Source organism: Sporothrix schenckii, assembly GCF_000961545.1.
Source record: "Sporothrix schenckii 1099-18 chromosome Unknown Cont44, whole genome shotgun sequence".
NCBI lineage: Eukaryota > Fungi > Ascomycota > Sordariomycetes > Ophiostomatales > Ophiostomataceae > Sporothrix > Sporothrix schenckii.
This window is the reverse complement of record NW_015971145.1, coordinates 1,510,650-1,531,165: the sequence shown is the minus strand read 5'-3', so window position 1 is coordinate 1,531,165 and position 20,516 is coordinate 1,510,650. Positions and strand designations below refer to the sequence as shown.

General features: G+C 56.3%; 8 protein-coding genes across 8 annotated transcripts; 4 read left to right on the top strand and 4 right to left on the bottom strand.

The window, feature by feature from the left end:
• Positions 1-1,232: 1,232 nt before the first annotated feature.
• Positions 1,233-2,790, top strand: SPSK_09119 (synaptosomal-associated protein, 23kDa; the record flags this gene model as incomplete). The annotated part of the gene is made up of 2 exons (XM_016735698.1): positions 1,233-2,654; positions 2,722-2,790. 2 exons carry the CDS (start codon positions 1,233-1,235, stop codon positions 2,788-2,790), a joined length of 1,491 nt encoding a protein of 496 aa, XP_016587217.1.
• Positions 2,791-5,194: 2,404 nt separating this feature from the next.
• On the top strand, positions 5,195-8,451 carry SPSK_08414 (vacuolar protein-sorting protein BRO1; the record flags this gene model as incomplete). Its single annotated transcript, XM_016735012.1, has 3 exons — positions 5,195-5,472; positions 5,553-5,982; positions 6,052-8,451. The coding sequence occupies 3 exons, from the start codon at positions 5,195-5,197 to the stop codon at positions 8,449-8,451; spliced, it is 3,108 nt and encodes a 1,035-aa protein (XP_016587216.1).
• Positions 8,452-8,819: 368 nt separating this feature from the next.
• Positions 8,820-9,692, bottom strand: SPSK_09671 (uncharacterized protein; the record flags this gene model as incomplete). The annotated part of the gene is made up of 1 exon (XM_016736243.1): positions 8,820-9,692. One exon carries the CDS (start codon positions 9,690-9,692, stop codon positions 8,820-8,822), a length of 873 nt encoding a protein of 290 aa, XP_016587215.1.
• A 1,091-nt stretch (positions 9,693-10,783) lies between these two features.
• SPSK_09315 (Ran GTPase-activating protein 1) lies at positions 10,784-12,067 on the bottom strand (the record flags this gene model as incomplete). The annotated part of the gene is made up of 1 exon (XM_016735890.1): positions 10,784-12,067. The coding sequence occupies one exon, from the start codon at positions 12,065-12,067 to the stop codon at positions 10,784-10,786; it is 1,284 nt and encodes a 427-aa protein (XP_016587214.1).
• A 923-nt stretch (positions 12,068-12,990) lies between these two features.
• Positions 12,991-14,954, top strand: SPSK_08817 (c2h2 finger domain containing protein; the record flags this gene model as incomplete). The annotated part of the gene is made up of 2 exons (XM_016735404.1): positions 12,991-13,960; positions 14,020-14,954. 2 exons carry the CDS (start codon positions 12,991-12,993, stop codon positions 14,952-14,954), a joined length of 1,905 nt encoding a protein of 634 aa, XP_016587213.1.
• Positions 14,955-15,373: 419 nt separating this feature from the next.
• On the bottom strand, positions 15,374-16,014 carry SPSK_09842 (uncharacterized protein; the record flags this gene model as incomplete). The annotated part of the gene is made up of 3 exons (XM_016736410.1): positions 15,374-15,762; positions 15,829-15,943; positions 16,009-16,014. 3 exons carry the CDS (start codon positions 16,012-16,014, stop codon positions 15,374-15,376), a joined length of 510 nt encoding a protein of 169 aa, XP_016587212.1.
• Positions 16,015-16,679: 665 nt separating this feature from the next.
• SPSK_08790 (phosphoribosylaminoimidazolecarboxamide formyltransferase) lies at positions 16,680-18,679 on the bottom strand (the record flags this gene model as incomplete). Its single annotated transcript, XM_016735377.1, has 3 exons — positions 16,680-16,835; positions 16,906-18,466; positions 18,534-18,679. The coding sequence occupies 3 exons, from the start codon at positions 18,677-18,679 to the stop codon at positions 16,680-16,682; spliced, it is 1,863 nt and encodes a 620-aa protein (XP_016587211.1).
• Positions 18,680-19,482: 803 nt separating this feature from the next.
• SPSK_09543 (large subunit ribosomal protein L19e) lies at positions 19,483-20,501 on the top strand (the record flags this gene model as incomplete). Its single annotated transcript, XM_016736115.1, has 4 exons — positions 19,483-19,739; positions 19,771-20,040; positions 20,128-20,278; positions 20,352-20,501. The coding sequence occupies 4 exons, from the start codon at positions 19,483-19,485 to the stop codon at positions 20,499-20,501; spliced, it is 828 nt and encodes a 275-aa protein (XP_016587210.1).
• Between the last annotated feature and the right edge of the window lie 15 nt (positions 20,502-20,516).

Genomic DNA, 20,516 nt, shown 5'->3' with positions numbered 1-20,516 from the left:
GGTATTTGAGGCAGCATTTTGGCTTGAGAATGTCGGCGAGGCTGGAGTGGTCAAGACACAGGCTGCGCTCGACAGAGGTCTGTGGGCGGATGTATATAAAAAAGTAGAACTGTTTCCTGGTTCACGCACTGCTCAAACAATGGGCGAACATTGCAAGATGACTTTGAAAGCGAGGCTTTGACAGGGAATGGGTGGTGGACAGGTAGAGAGAAAAGGAAGAACAGGATGTTGTGAGCAATTGAAGCCAGACTTTAGTGTCAGAACGGCCCACGGCGTAGAATGGTTGGCGCATGATGCCCCTCCACATTGGACGACTCCCCAATAGGGAAGCCACAATCATCGCAATGGTGCGTGACTCCTTCCCGATTCTTTCTACGCGGCTACGAAGAGAAGCAACACGCATCGACGACGCAAGGAAACAACGAACGAGGCCAACCAGCGTCCTGGGTCGCCCTGGCAGCCTCGGGAGTCACCACTTCTCCAGCGCACGGTCTGAAGTCCCCAAAGCGATGTCCCCTTTGAACAAAGTTTGGCCGCAAAGTGTGCTTGGTCCCTGCTCGTTGTGGGTAACCGACCAGTGTCATCGGGCCCCCCCTTCCAATCCAGACTTTGAAAGTCGAAATTTGAAGCATTCTACGTCCCTCGTACTGAATTCTCCCCAAACTACGAAACGACGATCAGCTGACGATGGCCCAACAGCAAGCGAGGCAGGCAGCTGCGATTCAACATCGCCACAGACGAGGTAATGACGGACTTATGTCCAGTAACAGAATGCGCCTGGGGCAAAAGTTTAGCGGCCTACTTCCTATTTTTATAACTAGTGCCGTTGGGCATTGCTTGTTTTTGGAACGTGGTGCGGGGGCTGAGCTGCACAGTGAAATCGACACCGCCTAATCGGAGTGGGGAGGAGCCAGAATACCCTTAAAGCAATACCCCTAAAAGCGCTTGCTCTGCCTCCCCTTAGGTGCCTCATCGACTGTTGGGCCGTCCCCTTTCGAAACCCTTTTCTGTGGCGAAACGTAGGTCAGACACATTGCTATTCTCCATCCACCGTCTTTCTTCCTCCTCATCGACACGGCTTTGCGACTCTCCCGCCTGCATTGCGTCCCGCATCTCTCACACAACAGCGCTCAATCGCATTATTCTCCCGGAGATTTTTCTGGACGAGCGGAACACAATTTCTCTATAAAGCATCGACATCCTCTCGGCAGAGCCCCTCCACTCTCGTCACGATGCCTCGGTTTGGGTTTTCCAAAGACGACGAGGACAGTAAGAAGGCTAGTCTGTTCAGCAGGAAGAAGGGCAGCAACAACACGCAGGACGACAATCCGTACGCACAGCAGTCTCAACAGGCTGACCCTTACGCCGCACCAATGTCATCTCTGCAACGCCAGCAGGCAAGCATGGGCCTGCCAGTCCGGGGTGGACGTGGTGGCCTGCCGAGCGGGCCTGGTCCCAGATCAAATGCTGGCCCGCCGCCACCTCGTGGCGGCCCGAGCCCCAACGCCAACCCCTACGCTTCGGCTGCAGGCTACGGCGGCCCACCGGCCAATGGCCCGGCATCGTATGGTGGTCCTCCGCCGAACAACGCGCCTAGCCAGCAGAGCAACGGCTACAGCGCCGGCGGCTATGGTGCATCGGGTGGTTATGGCAGCAACAAATACGACAACGACTCGTCCTATGGAGGCGGCCCCCCTCTTGGACGGCCCCCAACATATAGAAGCACAGCTGACAGCGATGGCCCAGGATCTGGAGGTGCTGGCGGTTACGGTGGTGGTGGTGCTGCCCGACTCAGTGCCCGACGAGGTGGCTACGGCGGCATGGGTGGCGCCGACGACGAGGCTGACGACTCGAACCGCCAGGCTCTTTTTGGCGACGCACCACAAAAATATGCCGAGCGCCGCCAGGAAGCCTCTAGCAAGTACCCGAACCCCGCTGACAATGGCGGCGGCTACGGCGCTGGTGGCGGCGAGGAAAGTGGCGGCTACGGCGCAGAACGCGAGCTGACGGCCGAGGAGCAGGAGGACGAAGATGTCAAGCGCATGAACCAGGAGACGCGGTACCTGCGAAACGAGACGGACCAGAGTCTCGACCGGTCGCTCATGATTGCCAACCAGAGTATTGAGACGGCACGGGGAACAATGGCGCGCATGTACAACCAGCGCGAGCGGCTGCTGAATGTGGAGAACAACCTCGACGAGGCGGCCAACCACAACAAGATTGCCGAGCACCGCGCAGCGGAGCTGAAGCACTACAACCGCAGCATGTTTGCCGTCAAGGTCAACAACCCCTTCACGTCCAAGCAGCGCGCGGCACAGCAGGCGCAAGCGGCCATTGACGAGCACCGCAGCGAGCGGGAGCAGCGCGAGGAGACGCGCCGCTTGGCCTACCTCAGCAACCGCAATGCCGAGCAAAACTTTGAGCAGGTGGAGCGGACGACAGAGCAGAACCGCCGGCTTGGCCAAACGAAGTCGGGCATTTCGAGCAAGTTCAACCTCGAGGACGACGACGAAGAGGACATCCAGAAAGAGCAGGCCATCAATCAGAAGATGGACCTGCTGTCAGGCGCTGTTGGCACGCTGAACATGACGGCGAAGGCCATGAACCAGTTTGCCACGGAGGATCTGGATCATATTGACAGAATTGCTGCCAAGGTATGTCATCTCACCATTGCTGTTCTCTGCGGCACATTGCTTTCAGTCAGCTAACACAGTGCTACAGAGCGACACTGTCGACGACCAGGTGCGAGCCAATCGGTACAGACTCGAGCGCATCGAAAAGGGCCGGTAATAGGTGTGGCCCTAAAGATAAGTGGATTGAGTTGGTCTTGGTTTTCACCGGGTTATTTATGTATTTATTTCTTTTGAAGTTTTACATTGTGCCAGCAGTTTCAATTTATATTTATTTGCGTCCCCTTCATGACATGTGGTATGAGTATCAAAAATATGGCGGACACAAGTTCACAATGGGCTCCTTTGTGGCGGTGTCATTTTCGAACGCCGATCTAGGACACAGACCGCTCAATATTGCACACCAAAAATCAACTCCGGCTGGAGATGTGTCAAGTATGTAGCGTAACCTCAAATCATGTAATGACTTTGTACAACAGACATTGGCAGAAAGAATACTAGGGGAAAAGAACTCTCGACTATGGTGAAAAGCACAGTTTGGCCCCCAACACTTGGTCCAAGTAAGATGATCGTCCGGCGCTTATGGCGCCCGCACGTCGCTTCGGGAAGGGTCTTGGGGGCCAGGGTTGCTTTGCGCGTGTCCAATCAGGGGCGCTTAACGGCCAAGAAGAGTGCTTTGAATGGCCGTCACCTGCATAAGCTTTCAGTAGCCCCGGCGTTCTCGTTGGTGAATTTGGGGCTTTGCAAATTGACTGATGTCTCGTCACAGACAGACGACAGACGTGGGTCCGTGTCGTGATGTGACATTCATCTGGCACGACTCTTTACCGTAAACAAGACCAGAGAACGGAGCGGAGAGATGTTCCTCCTCCCCCCCGCTCATCACCGGAATCCTCCAGATTCGAGCGGACCCAAAGCATAATACCTTTTACCTTTGCGTTTGTCGTCGCTGCCTTCCGTCATCTACAGTTGGATTTGGCGGGTGCTTCCCGGCCGCTGCTCGAGATCGCGGGTCGCAGAAACGGCCGCCTTAGCCTCCCAACTCCCGTGCCATGGACGGCTGCAGCCCACCCTGGTGTGCTGGTCAGGCTAGCTGGTTGGTATGCGGCATCTGACGTAGACAATGTCAACGGCTCTAGCCAAAGAGACGTGGTTGCCTCGCAGCTTTTCTTTACCGCAGTGATCTGAAGTGTGCCATGAAGCGTGTTTTTCGAGAGCCCAAGGTCCTGGATCGCCAATTCGACGCGGTATTGCGCTCGTGCATGATACATGCCATCGCTGTTAACCGTAGACACGAGCAGCCAAAGCCCCACATGCCTCAAAGTATCGAATATGTCGTCGTCCGGCGAGATGCTGCCCGTCGTCACGCCGTCGCATCGTGCTTAAGCAGACATGATGCACTTTAGGATACAATCCCAACTCGCCAGCGGCAAGCTCAGAAGCTAAGAGCGTTCGGTCGCTAGACGGCCGCTCCTGCCTGTTGAAACTGAGTCGTCGAGCGGCACTAACACGGCGCACAAAGCGTGGAATACAAGAGGGAGTCGCAACCAGGTATCTGACGAATGCAGTACGCACCCGCCTGTGGCACACTTTCCCTCCTCGGAGCGAGACCTTCGGGCAGACTCAGGCCCCATCCACCGAAACCAAGCAGCCCACTTTCCCCATTCAATCCCGGCATCCCCTATCTGTTCGCCCCTCCCCCTCCTTTGCGCCTATGCTCTGGCACCTAAAGGCCAGCCAACGGCCTGGATTTGGGAAGGCACCACCAACACCTCCTCACAGCCATTATTCCTGGGCGGCTAATTAACCATTGCCCATCATTCACAACTGCCCATCTCTTGTCCTGAATAACCTCAAAACATCACTATCTCTTGTCTCTTGTTATTCTCCATTTTGTGATATTTGTCGATCCAGCTTCCACTTTGCCGTGCGTCCCTATCGACAGTGCCGCATACGACCGAACCTTGCCGCCCTGTGCCATTTGCGCCCAATATTGCCAGCACAGCTCCCGCCGACACCGCCCAGTGACGTTCTAGGCATTTCCCACCTCTTCGTCACCTCATTGTGCCAGCTCTCGACAAACACGGGTTCGTTCTGGCCGTTCTTTTTTATTCTGTCCACGGTATTCTTCGCAGAACGAGCATTGCTCAACCCTCACATCGCTCCCGTTACCGACATACAGCCGGTCCTTTTGTTTTCTAAACGGTTAGCGACGTCAGCAAGAGGGGCTTTCTACAGTTCCGCATTTCGAATCCGACATCCCGACAGCATACGACAGATATACAGCAAGACAACGTTTCGCTACGACCTCCGCCGATCACGCATCTGCTACCTGCTCCATAACACTGTTTCGATATACCGGCCTTCGGAGAATCAATACCACTACCCGTCCCTTCCGGACTCGGACGTTAGGCGTGACAGCAACACGACAGTTGCACCGCCTTCCGGGCCGAATCTTTCGCGGCGGCTCACTCCTGGTTCCTCTGTTACGAGCGTCTATCAGGAAGAAGAGCTGTTGAACTATACCATAGCCCCCGAGCAAGCGCTCTCTTGCGACCGTCACAATGGTTCAAGCCCCTATGATCTCGGTGCCGCTCAAGGCTACTAACGAGATCGACTGGATTGTGCCGCTCAAAAACTACATCCGTGACACATATGGCGACGACCCGGAACGGTATGCCGAAGAATGTGCGACTCTAAACCGTTTGCGCCAGGACATGCGCGGTGCTGGTAAGGATAGCAGCTCCGGGCGCGATTTGCTCTACCGGTACTATGGGCAGTTGGAGCTTCTTGACCTTCGGTTTCCTGTTGACGAACAGCATATCCGGATCTCATTCACATGGTACGTATTGAACAGTGGCCGATCCAGCTCGCGGTACGCCAAAGATCGCCATCATATTGACATCTCCCGCCAACTTATAGGTTTGATGCGTTTACACACAAGGCGACGTCGCAGTTCTCGCTTGCATTCGAGAAGGCATCTATCATTTTCAACATCTCCGCTGTTCTGTCCTGCAATGCCGCCCTCCAGAACCGCTCCGACGAGTCTGGTCTCAAGACTGCCTACCACTCTTTTCAGGCCTCTGCTGGAATGTTCACCTATATCAATGAAAACTTTCTCCATGCTCCGTCGGCTGATCTGAGTCGGGAGACCGTTAAGACGCTCATCTCGATTACCCTTGCCCAAGCCCAGGAGGTCTTCCTAGAGAAGCAGATTGCCGACCAGAAAAAGGTCGGTCTGCTGGCGAAGCTCGCGAGCCATGCCAGCTCATTGTATGCCCAAGCAGCCGAGGGTGTCCAAGCCAACGTCGACAGAGCCATTTTCGAAAAAGTCTGGCTCTATTTTGTCCAGGTATGTTTTGCGTGAGCCGATTCTCCTACGGTTGGTGCAAAATCGAGGCTAACCATTCTTCCCCTATAGATCAAGGCGAGCCTCATGGGCTCAATGGCACAGTACTTCCAGGGCCTCGCCGATGATGATGCAAACAACCATGGTCTCGCAGTATCGCGGCTGCAAGTCGCCGAGACCCTCGGGAAGGAGGCAGCCAAGCTGGCGACCAGCTTCCCTAGTTCTTTGCCTTCAAGCGCAAATTTGGGGGCCGACACCAGCACACTGCTCGTCGACATCACCAAACGGCATCTGTCCACGGTCCAAGAGAAGCTGCGCGGCTTCAACAAGGACAACGACTTCATCTACCACGACTCGGTTCCCGACGCAGCCAGTCTCCCGCCCGTTTCCAAGCTTCCTGCTTGCAAGCCAATACCTGTTAGCGAGCTGTACGCAGGCCAGGACATTCAGCGCATCACTGGACCTGACCTTTTTGCCAAGATCATCCCACTTTCCGTGACCGAGTCGGCAAGTTTGTACGATGAAGAAAAGGCCAAAATCCTCCGCGCGGAAACCGAACGGGTCGATACTGCGAACAGCGAGATGGCTGCCAGCCTTGACTATCTTCGCCTTCCAGGCGCCCTCCAGGTTCTCAAAGGTGGATTTGACCAAGAGGTGCTCCCTGACGAAGATTTCCGTACCTGGTGTGTTGACGTGGCCGACCACGAAAGCCCCGAGGCCATTTTCGAGCCCCTGCGTCATCAGCGGGAGGCAATCATTGCCACCCTGGACAAAAATGCAAAGCAGCTCGACATGGAGGAGAGTGTCTGTGAGAAGATGCGCTCTAAGTACGAAAGCGAGTGGACCCAGCAGCCCAGCTCGCGGCTCACGACAACACTTCGTGGGGACATTAAAAACTACCGAGACGCGCTGGACGAGGCGGCGACCAGTGACGGGCTTTTGGCCTCGAAGCTGCGCCAAAACAGTGCTGAATTCGACGAGATGCGGACAGCGGCCCAGCATGGCGAGGTCGACGCGCTGTTCCAAAGAGCCTTGGCCAAGGTACGGGGCAAGTCTGGCAGCCAGACGACGAGCCCCAGCGAAGGCAATCTGCTAGACACCGACTTTGAGGACAGTCACCCCAGCGTACCAGATCAGATCAATACAGTGGATGAGATCCTGTCAAAGTTGAATCTTGTCAAGCGGGAACGCAACCAGGTGCTGAAAGACCTCAAAGACAAGGTAAGCCCGAGTGTTTCTTCTCTCAATGGCTACGTGGTATCCATATGCGGGCGTGCACTAACAAAGCAGATTCACGACGACGATATCTCGCAGATATTGATTCTGAACAAAAAGTCAATTGCAAACTACGAGACGCAACTGTTCAAGTCGGAGCTGGAGAAGTTCCGCACACACCAAAACCGACTTGTCCAGGCCAACCACAAGCAGGCAGCGCTCATGAAGGAGCTGACGGCCGCATTCAACACGCTCCTGCAGGACAAGCGCGTCCGCTCGGAGCAGAGCAAGTATGAGTCGGTCCAGCGGCAGCGCGCTTCCGTGGTGAACAAATACAAGCGGGCCTACCAAGAGTTCCTCGATTTGGAGGCGGGCTTGAACGGTGCCAAGCGGTGGTATGCGGACATGAAGGAGACTGTTGACAGCCTCGAGAAGAACGTGGAGACGTTTGTGAACAACCGTCGGTCCGAGGGCGCACAGCTTCTCAACCAAATCGAGCAGGACCGCTCTGCCAACAAGGGCCAGCAGGCCGAGCTGGAGCGGGAACGCCTACGGGGGCTCATGGAGCGCATGTCCGTGGACACCACACCCTCGTCGCAGCCTCAGCCACCCGCGAATGGCGCATCATCGACACCGCCACTACCGTCGTCTTCGGGCGGTCTGTCTGGGCGGCCGACGCCCATGCCACTGTACTTGTCTAACAACAACGCGCCACGGTACCCGGCGACGAACTTCACGGGGCAGTACCAAGTTCCAAACTCACCGCCCCCTAACCAGACTTCCATGCCATCCCCATACGCCAGCCAGTTCGGCCAACAGGCTGCGACGTACAACCCGAGCGCACTCGGCCGAATTCCCGGCCCCGCGTCGCCTCCGCCGACGATGACCAGCTTCAACATGAACGCGATGCGGGGGCCAGCGTCGCCGCCACCGACACAAACGGCGTTTGGGCAGCCCGGCAGCCACCAGTATAGCACGTACGGCAATCAGCAAGCCAGCCAGCCGCCGACAACACACTCGAGCACGCCGTCCAGCTTTGTGCCAGCTGGTTTCGTGCCACCGCCGCCGCCCCGTGCACCGCCACCATTGGGCCCGCAGCAGACATATCACGTCAAGCCGACCGACTACTATTCGCAGCAGCAACAACAACAGCCGCCACCGCAACAGCAGCAATACCAGCAGTCATTCCAGCAGCAAGCGCCACCGCCTCAGCAAGCTCCAGCCGACCCGTGGGCAGGGCTTAACTCGTGGAAATAAGTGATGGTGGGAACGAGTTGAGCATGGCAATGGAAGATGGCACAAGGCGGTGTTGGCTATTTCTTTATGCTGTTAAATAATGCGTATTTGTGTATGAGGAGCCGGGGTTTTGGATGACTTTTATTTTCATTGTTTTCGTTTTAATCTATTATAATGCATGATGTACTGGTCAGAAAGATGAATTATTGCATAGAATAGTCTCGCTTGTGTTGATTTTCAACGTATAACACAAAAGTGGATAAAAATCGTAAAATAATCTTTTTAATATACCCAAATCCATAAAACTAAACACCGTATCGTTGTATCGTACGCAAGTCGCAATGTCCCTTTCTATAGCTTTACTCTTGCTCAACGGACAGCTCTCGCGATCACGTTGTCCGCCGGGTTGTGGTGTTTCTAAGCGAGTACCGCTTCTTCGGAGTCCGTGTCACCCTCGTGGTACTCGTTTTCTTTGGAGATGCCGGGTCTTCAGAATCGTCTGTTGACGTCGACGGCTCGGGTGGTGACGACAGACTCTTCTCGTTGACGGGAATCGCAGATGGCGAGGGACTCATGGCACGCAGCCAGCCAATGTTGGACGAGGTACGACGGTGGCGGCCGTAGCGGCGGTTCGGCCGTTCCAACAGGACCATGGACAGCCACGGCACGAGCGCGACGGCGGCGACAAAGACAAGACCGACAATGGTGCATGCGCTGACACTGGTGTTGGAGGCAATGCCGCCGACCCGCAGGCGGGTCGATTGGCAGAACGACGCGAGAGTCAGGGCGTTGTCGGCGGGGACCACGCCATGGCCTTTGGGAGTGGTGGTCGCCGTCTTTCCGCGGCATGCCGGCACAAACTCGGACGCTGCGAGCCAGCCGAGGCCAACATAGACTGCGGCCGCGACACCAATGGGGATGCGGAAGCCGCGCAGCTGGGGAATCTTGGCGTAGCCCATCATGAAGCGGCCACAGAGGCCGACGACGGAAAATAGGACGGCCGAAACAAGGACCACAAGGGCAGTTTTGGTCGTCGATGACGTGCCCAAGACCTTGTGGACGAGGGCACCAACCCCGACGTTCTGGCGGGCCGCAACGAACGGCAGAATGGCCGCATGGGCGAGGCAGGCCACAGCGGCCGATGCGGCGGCCGAGAGCACGGCATAGACAAACGAAAGGCGGATGACGAAGAAGAGAAAAGTAATGTCCCAGAGAAAATCGATGACGGCCTCGGTCGACCCGAAAAGGCCGGAGGTGGGCATTGTGGCGGTTTTTGCTAGATGGATGCTAAATAGGTGGTTGGGGGAGGAGGAAGAATGAGAGTTGGTTCGATTGAGGTTGCAGAGGCGCTCTGCACAGTAGACAGCTGCAACGGCGAAACGTTGATTGCTTTGTTGTTTTGAAAGACAAAAGGATGTCACAAAGGGATGAGCTTCGAGGATCACCTGTTAGTTAAATAAGGCCACCACTGTTCTTGCTTCCCGAGCAGTTAGCAGGAAACATCACTCTGAAAAAGAGCCATCGCCCGAGGAGCAAGCGAGGCAGGCTGTCTGGCGATCTCTGGCGGGATGAAAAGAAAAAAGGTAGTGGTGGGTAGTTGTCCGACAGTCAGCGTCATCGGCTTTGGCTGTGTGTGTATTGCGTCCGTGATGTGGTTAGATCTGATTCATGGCCCCAAAAGGGAAAGACCTGAGCCTGTTAGTGCCAAAGCCGACGGACGCGCTACAGGCAGCCGCATCGCACTATATTTTCAGTGGTGCAGAGTGGCGTGACAGCACCCAATACGGGCTACTCTGAGACCAAAAACAACAGGCCACGTCTGCCGCACACGAAACCAGTGACACCCATCGCAGCTGTCCGACGGGGAACAAGTAATACTTCACAAAGAACGTTACCAGGGGCCACATGACTTACCAGCGGTGGCGAGCCGGGTTGGTTCCTAGAAGCCGCTGGAAGCCGGCTGCCGTTGTCTCGTCTTAGCACTATCTTTGCTCTGCCAGCGAGTGGAAGGGCCCTTGTCTGATGCGTGCATGGCATGTGATTGTAGACATAGTAATATAGAAATATATAAATATATAAATTCAACGGTCTTTCTGTATTCATTGTATTACGTGCTGTGAATAAATGCAAGGGGATGGGGTATGGCAAGGGGCATAGAGGGACGCGAACGACAAACAAGGGAAATCTAGCAAGACAAGGGAAATCTAGCAAGACAAGGGAAATGACCGGGAATGCAAGAAGGGCTGGAAGAGGAATATGTACAGGCGGGAGTGATGCTTCGGGAGGCTTGGTGAGGTGTCAAGGGCAGGGAGCGGGACGTGGATGAGATGTGGGTGAGGACCACCAGGAGCCTTTAAATGTCCGTCTTCTGCAGCTTGTCGGCAAGCTCGTCCACATCCTTGTCCTTGACCTGTACCACAGGCTCCTCTTGCGCCTCTTCCGCCTCCTTGATCAGCTTCTCGGCGCGCTCCTCGGCCGTCGTGCCCTTGGCCTCCTCCTCTTCTTCCTCCTCCTCCTCCTCCTCCTCCTCTTCGTCCGAGTCCAATTCCTCCAGGTCGCTCAGGCTGTCCAGGCCCCATGCGTCCTCGTCCACCACGTCGCCGCCAAGCTTCTCCTTGCGCTCCTCAAACAGCTCCTGCAGCACGACCACTGCCTCGTCATCCTCGGAGAACTTGTTTCCGTTGACCTCGAGCTTCTGCAGCACCGGCAGCGCGCCGCTGCCGGCCGCATCCGACAGTGCCTTGAGCCCGGCTGCCGTGATGTCATTGTACTGCAACCGCAGGATCTGCAGCTTCTTGTTCTGGCCCTTGTTGAGCGCGCCCGCCAGCAGCACGCCGCCCTTGGCGCTCAGGAGAGAGTCGCCAATGCCCAGCTCCTCAATCTCCGTCCACCGGGGCACCACGCCTGCCAGAGCCTTGGCGCCCATCAGCGTAAACGTGTTGTCCTGCAGGTCCAGCACGCGGATGGTCGTCGCGTGATGCAGGCCCACGCTCAGCAGGTGGCTGATGCCCTCCTGGCGGATGCCGTTCTGCACCATCTTGACCGTCTTGACTTTGCTGTGCAGCTGGAACGCCTTGGCCCACGCCGTCATGCTGCCGTTCTCCAGCCGGTTGCGGCCGCAAATGACCGTCTCCAGGTCCGGCACCTCTGTCTTGGGTTCCGCCTTGCGTGCCTCCTCCTTCTTGGCGTGCAGCGCACTCAGAGCATCGGCAATCAGGATGCCCGCGTGCGGGCCCAGGCCGTTGTTGTTGAGGTACAGGTGCTGCAGCGGCACGTGCGACGCCAGGAACGCCACCAGCGGCGCCTGCGTGTTGAGGCCAAAGGCGTTGTCGTTAAGGTTGATCGTGCCCAGCTTCGGCAGGTTGAGCAGTGCCGTCAGCAGTGACGACAGCGCCTCCGGGATCTCGTTGAGCAGCCGGCCCGTGAAAATGTCCGCCAGATTCGCCGTGGTCAGCGTCTTCTTGGTCGCCAGCACCTCGCCCAGCAGCTGGCAAGCACCCACGCCCAGCGTGTTCCCCAGCAGCCGCACCTCCTCGACATCGTCCATTGCCCGCAACGGCGCAATGTGCGGCTCGATGTCGGCTGCCGTGTCTAGCTTTAGGCCCTTGCCTTCGAGGGAAAAGATCTTGGACGCCATCGTTGTAGATGTTGATGTGGGTGTTGTTCGTTGCGAGTGGCAAAGGGGAGGGACAGGATGTGTCGAGTCTCTCGTAAAATAAGTGCTTTGGAAGTCTATTGTTCTCTATGTGCACGTCGTTCCGTCTTTGATTTGAAATATGAAAGAAACAGAGAGTCAAAAATGCAGGGCTATGGAGGCAGACTGGGCTCCAAGGGGAAATGTGCCTGGCCGTATTTATTTGCTGTGTTTACTCAAAAAGTTTTTTGGGCCAGGCCCCTCTCGTTGCTAGGAAGCTTCGCTGGCTCGCTAGGCCTCAATGCACGGCGGTGTGGGGGAGGGGCACGACCTGGACGTCAGCGGTCACCCCCTGTGGCGCCCCTGTAATTACGGAGTGATACCGCCCACTGGTTTCCTCATTTTTTGTATAGTCCATGTGCAGCTGGCACCAGCTGGCAGCTCCTTTACACGTCTAGATTCTGACTAATCCCATATCCCTGGCGGATGAACATGGGTAATGCTCAATCTGGTCGAAGCGGCGCCTTCTCGTGCAGGAAGGTGTACAAGCTCGCATTGTGACGGGCTGATGGCGCCAAAAAGCTCCCAATCGCCCTGCTCCTTTGCGCCCTTTCTCAATTTTGAGACTACCATCGCAGCCAACAGGCCGCAATCAGCCTCCTAAAGGACATTGCTAAATTCTCATACCTTTCATTTTCATTTTCCATTTCTAAACTTATCCCACATATTGACGAACTGCATTCACACAACGCGACGGATGAGGCGTTAATGCGATCGCGACATCCAAAACCTCATGATCTATTTCTCGCTATTTCCAACATCACTTCGACAACCTCTCTATTAATGACCGACAACTGCCTGTAACTTTGATCGACTTTGTCTCCTTTTTCCTCCCTTCACATCCAGTCTCACACATCCCATTGACAATGGGCAAACGTCACTCATCACGCAGGTCGTCGCCATCGGGCGAGTCACCCATGCACGACGAGGACGACAGCGCGACCGACATCGTTTCCAAACCGCCCAAGCGCCTCAAGGCAGCAAACGGAGCCGCCGTGCCGACATCACCGGGTAGCGCATCAGCCGCCCGTGATGCAGCCGACGCTGAGCCCGATGACGAGGAAATGAAGGACGAGCCGGCCGATACTGTAAAGAGCAGGAAGGAATCCCGCTCCATCCGGCGAAAGTCGTCGCGATCGAGCGCGTTGCCCGACGCGAACGGCGATGACGACACTATCGAGATTGAACAAGAGGCCGGTGACGAGGTAGAGGCCGAGGTAGAGGCCGACGCAGATGCGGACCCGGCGACAGAAGAAGCGGGTGCAGACGTTGAGGTGGACGCTGAAGTGGAGGCGGCCGATGCGGCTGATCCAGACGCGACCGTGCTGCACACATCCAACGATAACGTGAGCAGCAGCATCGCCAGAAAAGCAAACGGCACCACGGCCAATGGCAACGCTGCGGGTGCGAATACCGCACACCATGGGCGCAACGGCGCCATCGACGACCTTCTCGACACCATGTCGGACGTGTCCGAGGACACCGACGGCGACGTGCCGCCGCCAAAAAAGATTGCCCAACCATCAACACATACTTCCTCATCCTTTGGCCTCCGACGCGGTGCTGTAGACGAGGATCCCGCAGCCGGACTCAATGCCATGAACGAGCCGCAGGTGACCGTGTGCGCATGGGACGGCTGCGAGACGGGCGACTTGGGCAATATGGACAAGCTGGTCGAGCACTTGCACGCCGAACATGTCGAGGGCAAGCAGCGACGATACACGTGCGAGTGGATCGGATGTCCGCGCAAAGGAAAGTCACACGCCAGTGCGTACGCGCTCAAGGCACATCTGCGTAGCCACACGCGTGAGAAGCCGCACGTCTGTCTCCTTCCAGGTAGGCCATTTCCACTGTTTCCCACACACGTTGATTCGTCCTCCTCTAACCCTCCACAGAATGTGACCTAGCCTTTGCGAGACAGGATGCCCTTAACAAGCACATGCGGACGGCGCACGAAATTGACTTGATGCGGTATTATGAGGCGGGACAACGGAGGGTGCCGTTTACTGGTCGCTCAGGCAGTGGTGCCAACGGAAGTGCCGTCAACGGCAGCGTCGCAGCGCCGGCTGCTGCCACAACCAACGGCAAGGCCGGCGGTCCGAACAAGCTCAAAATCATTATCAAGACGCCCCTCTCCCATGCGGGTGGCCACGACGACTCGGTCGACAGCAGCGCCTATGACGACCCCAGCCTGTTCCACTACACGGGTGCCGAGACCACTGCGCTCGGCAAAGACCAGGGCTTCACCGCCCATGAGCTCGAGCTGTCGCCCAAGGAGCTGTACGGCGTTTGCCGTCTGCAGCTGCAGTGGGCCGAGGACGAGAGCGAGGAGCTGCGCAAGGAGTGTGCCGCATGGGAGGCTGCCGCGCACAACGCCTGGCTCGAGCAACAGGTGCTGCTAGACCAAGTTATCCTCAGCGAGAAAGACTGGTACGAGCGGCGCAAGGCGGTGCTAGCCACGCTCGCCATCGAGGAGGCGAAGCGCGCTGCCGAAGAGGCCGCCAAGGAGGCGGAAGAGGAGGCTGCGGCGGAGGCGGCTGGCCTGATTCGCGGTGGTGATGCCGACGATGACGACAATGACGGCGATGGTGGCAAGGACGATGACGATTCGGGCGCCGACGACGACAATGATAACGATGATGTCGACGGGGATGTCGACGGGGATGCCGACGGGGATGGCGATGGAGACGACGATGAGGACGACGATGTGCCGAGTGTCATGCTCGACCCCGATGCCACCCGTGACGACTACTCCTTTGCAGAGACGACGTCATTTTCGGTCGCTGGCGGATCTTCGCTGCGGAATGAGCTGGCTGTGAATGGTGACTAGTAATCCACCACGTTTGAGCGACGTTCACGGAGGCCATATGTATATGCTCCCCCTGGTCACGGTGCACGCCATTTGAATCAGTTACAACGGTACTTAAGGTCTTTTGTCTTGCTTATTTCGTTCGTTTCTTGTTTGTCTTCAGGCACCTCGTTCCTCCTGGTCATGGCGGTATTCATATTGTACTATTAAGGAGTTTTTACTATTCAGTTATGTCTTTAAACCTTCCTTTTGTAGATATCCTTTCTTGGGTCCGGAGACTTGGGAAGGTACAAAATGTCATCCAACGGTGTGCAAAATACAAAGCAGTTGTTTCCGGGCTCTCTTTCAAACCTGCGAAAACGTGCAAAGCGGATGCACGTTTGCCCTATTTGCCCTATTGTTCTATTGTTCTACTGTCCTTCTCTTTTCTGTGACTGTCACTACCGCACCTTGCGCTTCTCGGCCTCCTTGTTCGTAAAGGGGAACCCACTCGTGCGCTTATCTGCCCCCGTCCGCTTGCTGATCCGGCTGCCCTCGCCAAAGAGCAAACACCACACCCCAATGGCCGCTAGAATGCTGCTGCCCGTGCAGCCCACCAAGAAGGCCGTGACTGTCGGGTGGATGTCGTAGTAATAGCAGCCGTAGCTGTAAAAGGCAGCCGCGCCGTGGTAGAGAGTCGTGACAAACAAGGCGGCCCAGGCGTAGGGTGAGGCAGACCCGTGGTCGTTGTCTACAGCGTGCAGAGGGAGCAAGCCGGAAAGAACCAGTGTCTGCAGGGCCAGGGCCAGCTGACCGAGGCCAAGAGCGCGAGCAAAGTAGACGGCGACGGCTGAAATGCGTCAAAAAGGGCCGGCAAAGCAAATAAAAGACGCAGAGGGCAGTGGAAGCAACCTACCAGGAACCGGACCTTCCGTCATCACAAGCGAAACAACAAACGATGGCCACACAATGAGAGGCAGCGCCTGGGCACTGAGCCAGCCCAGCGACGCGAGGCTGTAGGCAGTAACGGCCTATAATGAGGGCGATGTTAGTGGGTCGTCAAGGGACAAGGGGAGTCGATAAAGAGACAACGCACATCCATAATTGCACGTAGTAAGAAGAATGCACTCGGTTTCAAGGACGTTTGATTCTTTGATCTTCGCAGTGTTGTCTATCAGGAAGAGCGTCGAGAGCTCGCTACTTATTCGAGGCAACAGAGGTCCATCCCTCCTTCCGCGACATTGGAAGCTTACGTCATATTCCTACCAATGAGCGGCCGCCATTTCACCAGGAGGCAGAACTAAAACAACTCTCTGCTCTGGCTCTTTACGACGTACAAAGCTGAAGCAGCTTTACAAACAAAGGGAAAAAAAGGAAGAAACTCGTATCTTCTATACAATCTGCAAGCCGTACAAACGGGCAATGAAATTGAGATTGCTTTAAATTTCAAATAACATTGTTTTTCTCCCACCCGTTAAAAGAAGCGGTGGCCAAATTCATTCTGCTTTCCACTTGCGGGATCTTCCTTGCTTTATGTGTGTCTGTGTAAGTCGTGCGCTGACATGCGACTTTCCTATGAATAATAATGTAATTGATACGATGACTTGGTTATTTTAGCATTTTTTTCTGGGTATCAGGTGAAGCTGTTGAAGTAATTCCTCCTTTAATGAGATCATTTTTGTGGTTTGTACAATTGTGTTTAAAACGAAAAATTCCAGTGCAGTTCCCAAGTCGCACTCCCGCTGCAACAGCCTTTTTTAGTGATTTTTAGTGATGGAATAGGCGAATGTTCTGCTCAACGAAGGTGATACCCAGTTTCTCGGCCGTGTCGAACACGGGTTGGTCGTTCTGGCTGCCGCCGGGCGCAGCAATGTATTTGACTCCTGACCGAGCGGCGCGGTAGACGTTGTCGATGAAGGGGAACTGTCGTGATGTTAGCAAGGTACAAACTTGGGCGACGTTTCAAAGGAAAACACAGAATAGGAAAACATACGAATGCATCACTGGAGACGGCAACGTCCGTCAGAGTGGCCAGCCATTCCTCGCGCTCGGCATCGGTGAAGGCGGCCGGGACGGTCTCAAAGACAGCCTCAAAGGCCTCGCGCTCCGAGCCCGACTTGGGCAGCTGGCCGCTGACCAGCAGGTCAATTGCGTTGCTCCTGTCCGGACGCTTGGTGCCCTTCTTCCACTGGATGCCCAGCACGCGCGGATGGAAGCGCAGCCACCAGTTGTCAGCCTTGTCACCGGCCAGGCGCGTGCAGTGAATGCGCGACTGCTGGCCGGCACCGAGGCCGACCACCTGGCCGCGCGCGGCGTAGCACACCGAGTTGCTCTGGGTGTACTTGAGCGCAATGGTGGCGACTGTCAGATCGCGCAGGGCCGACTCGGGCAGGGCCCCGGCGTCTTTCGGTGTGATGATGGTACTGAACGACTTGGGCGAGATGACGACGTCGTTGCGGTGCTGCGCCAGCGTGACACCGTAGACCGTGCGGGTCTCGCGGGCGGGAGGCGAGTACTCGGGGTCGATCTGCAGCACCAGGTACCGGCCGCCCTTCTTCTTCTGCAGAATGGCCAGGGCCTCGGGCTCGTAGCCGGGCGCGATCACGCCGTCCGACACCTCCTTCCCGATGATGGAGGCGGTGGCCACGTCGACCGTGTCGCTCAGCGCGATCATGTCGCCAAAGCTGCTCATGCGGTCAGCACCGCGCGCACGGGCATAGGCCTGGGCCAGAGCCGAGGTCTCGATGCCGGTAATGTCGTTGACCATGTAGACCTTGCGCTCGTCGGCGCTCAGGGGCGTGCCAATCGCAGCACCAGCGGGTGACACGTGCTTGAAGGATGCCGCGGCCGGCAGACCCAGAGCCTCTTTGAGCTCCTTGACAAGGGGCCAGGCGTTCAGGGCGTCGAGCAGGTTGATGTAGCCGGGGGCGCCGCTCAAGACAGTGAAGGGCAGGCGACCCTCCTTGACGTAGGCAGCAGCGGGCTTCTGGTGGGGGTTGGCACCGTAGCGCAGGGCCAAGTGCTGGAAGCCGTCGCCGGCGTACTGCTTGCGGAAGAAGTCAGAGATGGCGGCGTCGTAGTCGGCAGTGTGTTCAAACGCCTTGAGGGCGTACAGCTTGCGGCTGGTCTCCTTAACCTCGCCGGCCTCGAGCTCACTGATGAATTCGGCGTAGTCGGTGGGATCGCTGAGGATGGTGACACGGGAGTGGTTCTTGGCTGCCGCGCGGATGAGGGTGACGCCACCAATGTCAATCTCCTCGACGGCCTCGGGTACCGTCACGTTGATCTTGGAGACGGTGTCCTTGAAGGGATACAGGTTGCAGATGACGTAGTCGACCTTTTCGATGTTCTGCTCAGCCAGATCCTTCTCGTCGGAGGCCAGGTCACGCGCCAGGATACCGGCGTGGACAGCGGGGTGCAGCGTCTTGACGCGGCCCGCGAGCATCTCGGGGGCCTTGGTGATGGACGAGATGTCCCTAGAGAAGAGGACGTAAACGTTTGTTAGTAGAGCTGTCCGGCGGATGGCAACAACAGAACGCCCACCACAAGCGCAACTGCAGCCATTGCGCAGAGACGCCGCAGCTCGCAAACCTCACAATTGACCAACAACACGGCACTCACTCGACGGGGAACCCCGACTCGCGGATCATCTTGGACGTGCCGCCCGAAGCCAGGATGCGGACATTGTTCTTGACGAGGCCCTTGGCCAGGTCCAACAGCCCGGTCTTGTCATAGACCGAGATGATGGCAATTCTTTGGCTGGCCATTGTGTCTCGATTGGGATGTGTGTGAGGTGATGCGGTGGGGGGAGGGATTGTGGAGGTTGGAGGGCGGAGGGTGTCGGAGGTGTTGTTCAATTTGTCGTCGTTAAGATGCGAAAGGGAGAAAAGAGGAGATGCGAGGTCGGAACAACGTTGGCTCAAGCAAAATAAAAAAGGACATGACGAAGTGCTCTAACTGACGAAAAGGGAAACATCGATTGGACGCTCTTAGTCGGGCTACCCCTCCAAAGTTACCTTTGCAAGTTTCTTTGGAGTAAACGCTCGTTGAGGACGGCTACTGTGCGGAGTCATTTTCGCACAGTCTGCGACTAGAGGACATCACGTGCAGCGATAGGGCGATTGGGGTTGCCCTTCCTTTAGCCCAATGAATACTAGCGCCGTCTATGCCCACACAATCGGCACACGAAATGTGCTCTCAAACCGGATTTAGTGTGGCCTACCGCCATGCGCACCCCCTCCCTCTATTCCAATTTTTTTTCCTGAGATAGGTTTTTTCGCTTTGTGTGTGGTTTTTTGAAACCTCTTTCTTTCAACTTCAGCAACCTTATCCGACATCGACAACCGCACCACGACCACCTCCGAACAATATTCAAGATGTGAGTTTTGCTTATTACCATTAGCAGAACAGAATAATTCGATTGCGATGATGCATTTGATGGCAAGGGCTCCGTGATGACCTCGATGGCGGAACGGCGAATCGGCGACTTTTGATGTTCGGACGGCGGCGAGATCACGAAGGGAGATGATCGGGAATGCGTTGCAGGGTCATCGGGCGATGAGGCAACAGTATGTTCGCGGAAAATACCGACCATCTCAACGACAACGACGTCCACCGAAAGACAAACGAAATATTGGGAATATATCGTTATCGGAAGGAGAAAAGAATCGACGAACAATCGAAAGACATAGACAACAGGCCAACAAGAGACAGACACGACATCCATAAAGGAACCGAATTCGCTCTACCAGACCGCTCGCCCGCCATTTGCATGCATCGTCGACCGTCGAATGGCTCTGTGATCAAGTTCTTTGACGTTAGCAAGCGGTGACTAACGTTTTTTTTTTTTTTTGTCCAGGGTCAACCTGCGTACTCAGAAGCGTCTTGCCTCGTCCGTCCTGGGCTGTGGCAAGAACAAGATCTGGCTGGACCCCAACGAGGTCTCGGAGATCTCCAACGCCAACTCTCGCATGACCATTCGCAAGCTCGTCTCCGATGGCCTGATCATCCGCAAGCCCGCGACCATGCACTCGCGGTCGCGTGCCCGTGAGCTGAACCTGGCCCGCCGCATCGGCCGTCACCGTGGCTTCGGTAAGCGGAAGGGTACCGCCGATGCCCGTATGCCTGAGTACGTATTTTTCTTTCCGGCAGTTGGAGTGCAATATCCAAGAACTTTTCGTATCTGTTTTGTTATGGCCTTCTAACAACCCCATAGGCAGGTCCTTTGGATGCGCCGTCTCCGTGTCCTCCGCCGGTTACTAGTTAAGTACCGCGCGTCGGGCAAGATCGACAAGCACCTGTACCACGAGCTGTACCACCTGGCCAAGGGTAACACCTTCAAGCACAAGCGCGCGCTTGTTGAGCACGTACGTAACAAAACCTCTCCGAACGATGTGCATACCATATTTCTGTGCACGAGCACAACTAACCCATCCACAGATTCACCGCGCCAAGGCCGAGCAGGCCCGCGAGAAGCAGCTGAAGGACGAGATGGACGCCAAGCGCGCCAAGACCAAGGCCGCACGCGAGCGGAAGCTGGAGAGACAGACCGCCAAGCGGCAGGCGATTCTGGGCGAGGACGAGGAGTAAAGCAGTGCGAATCTG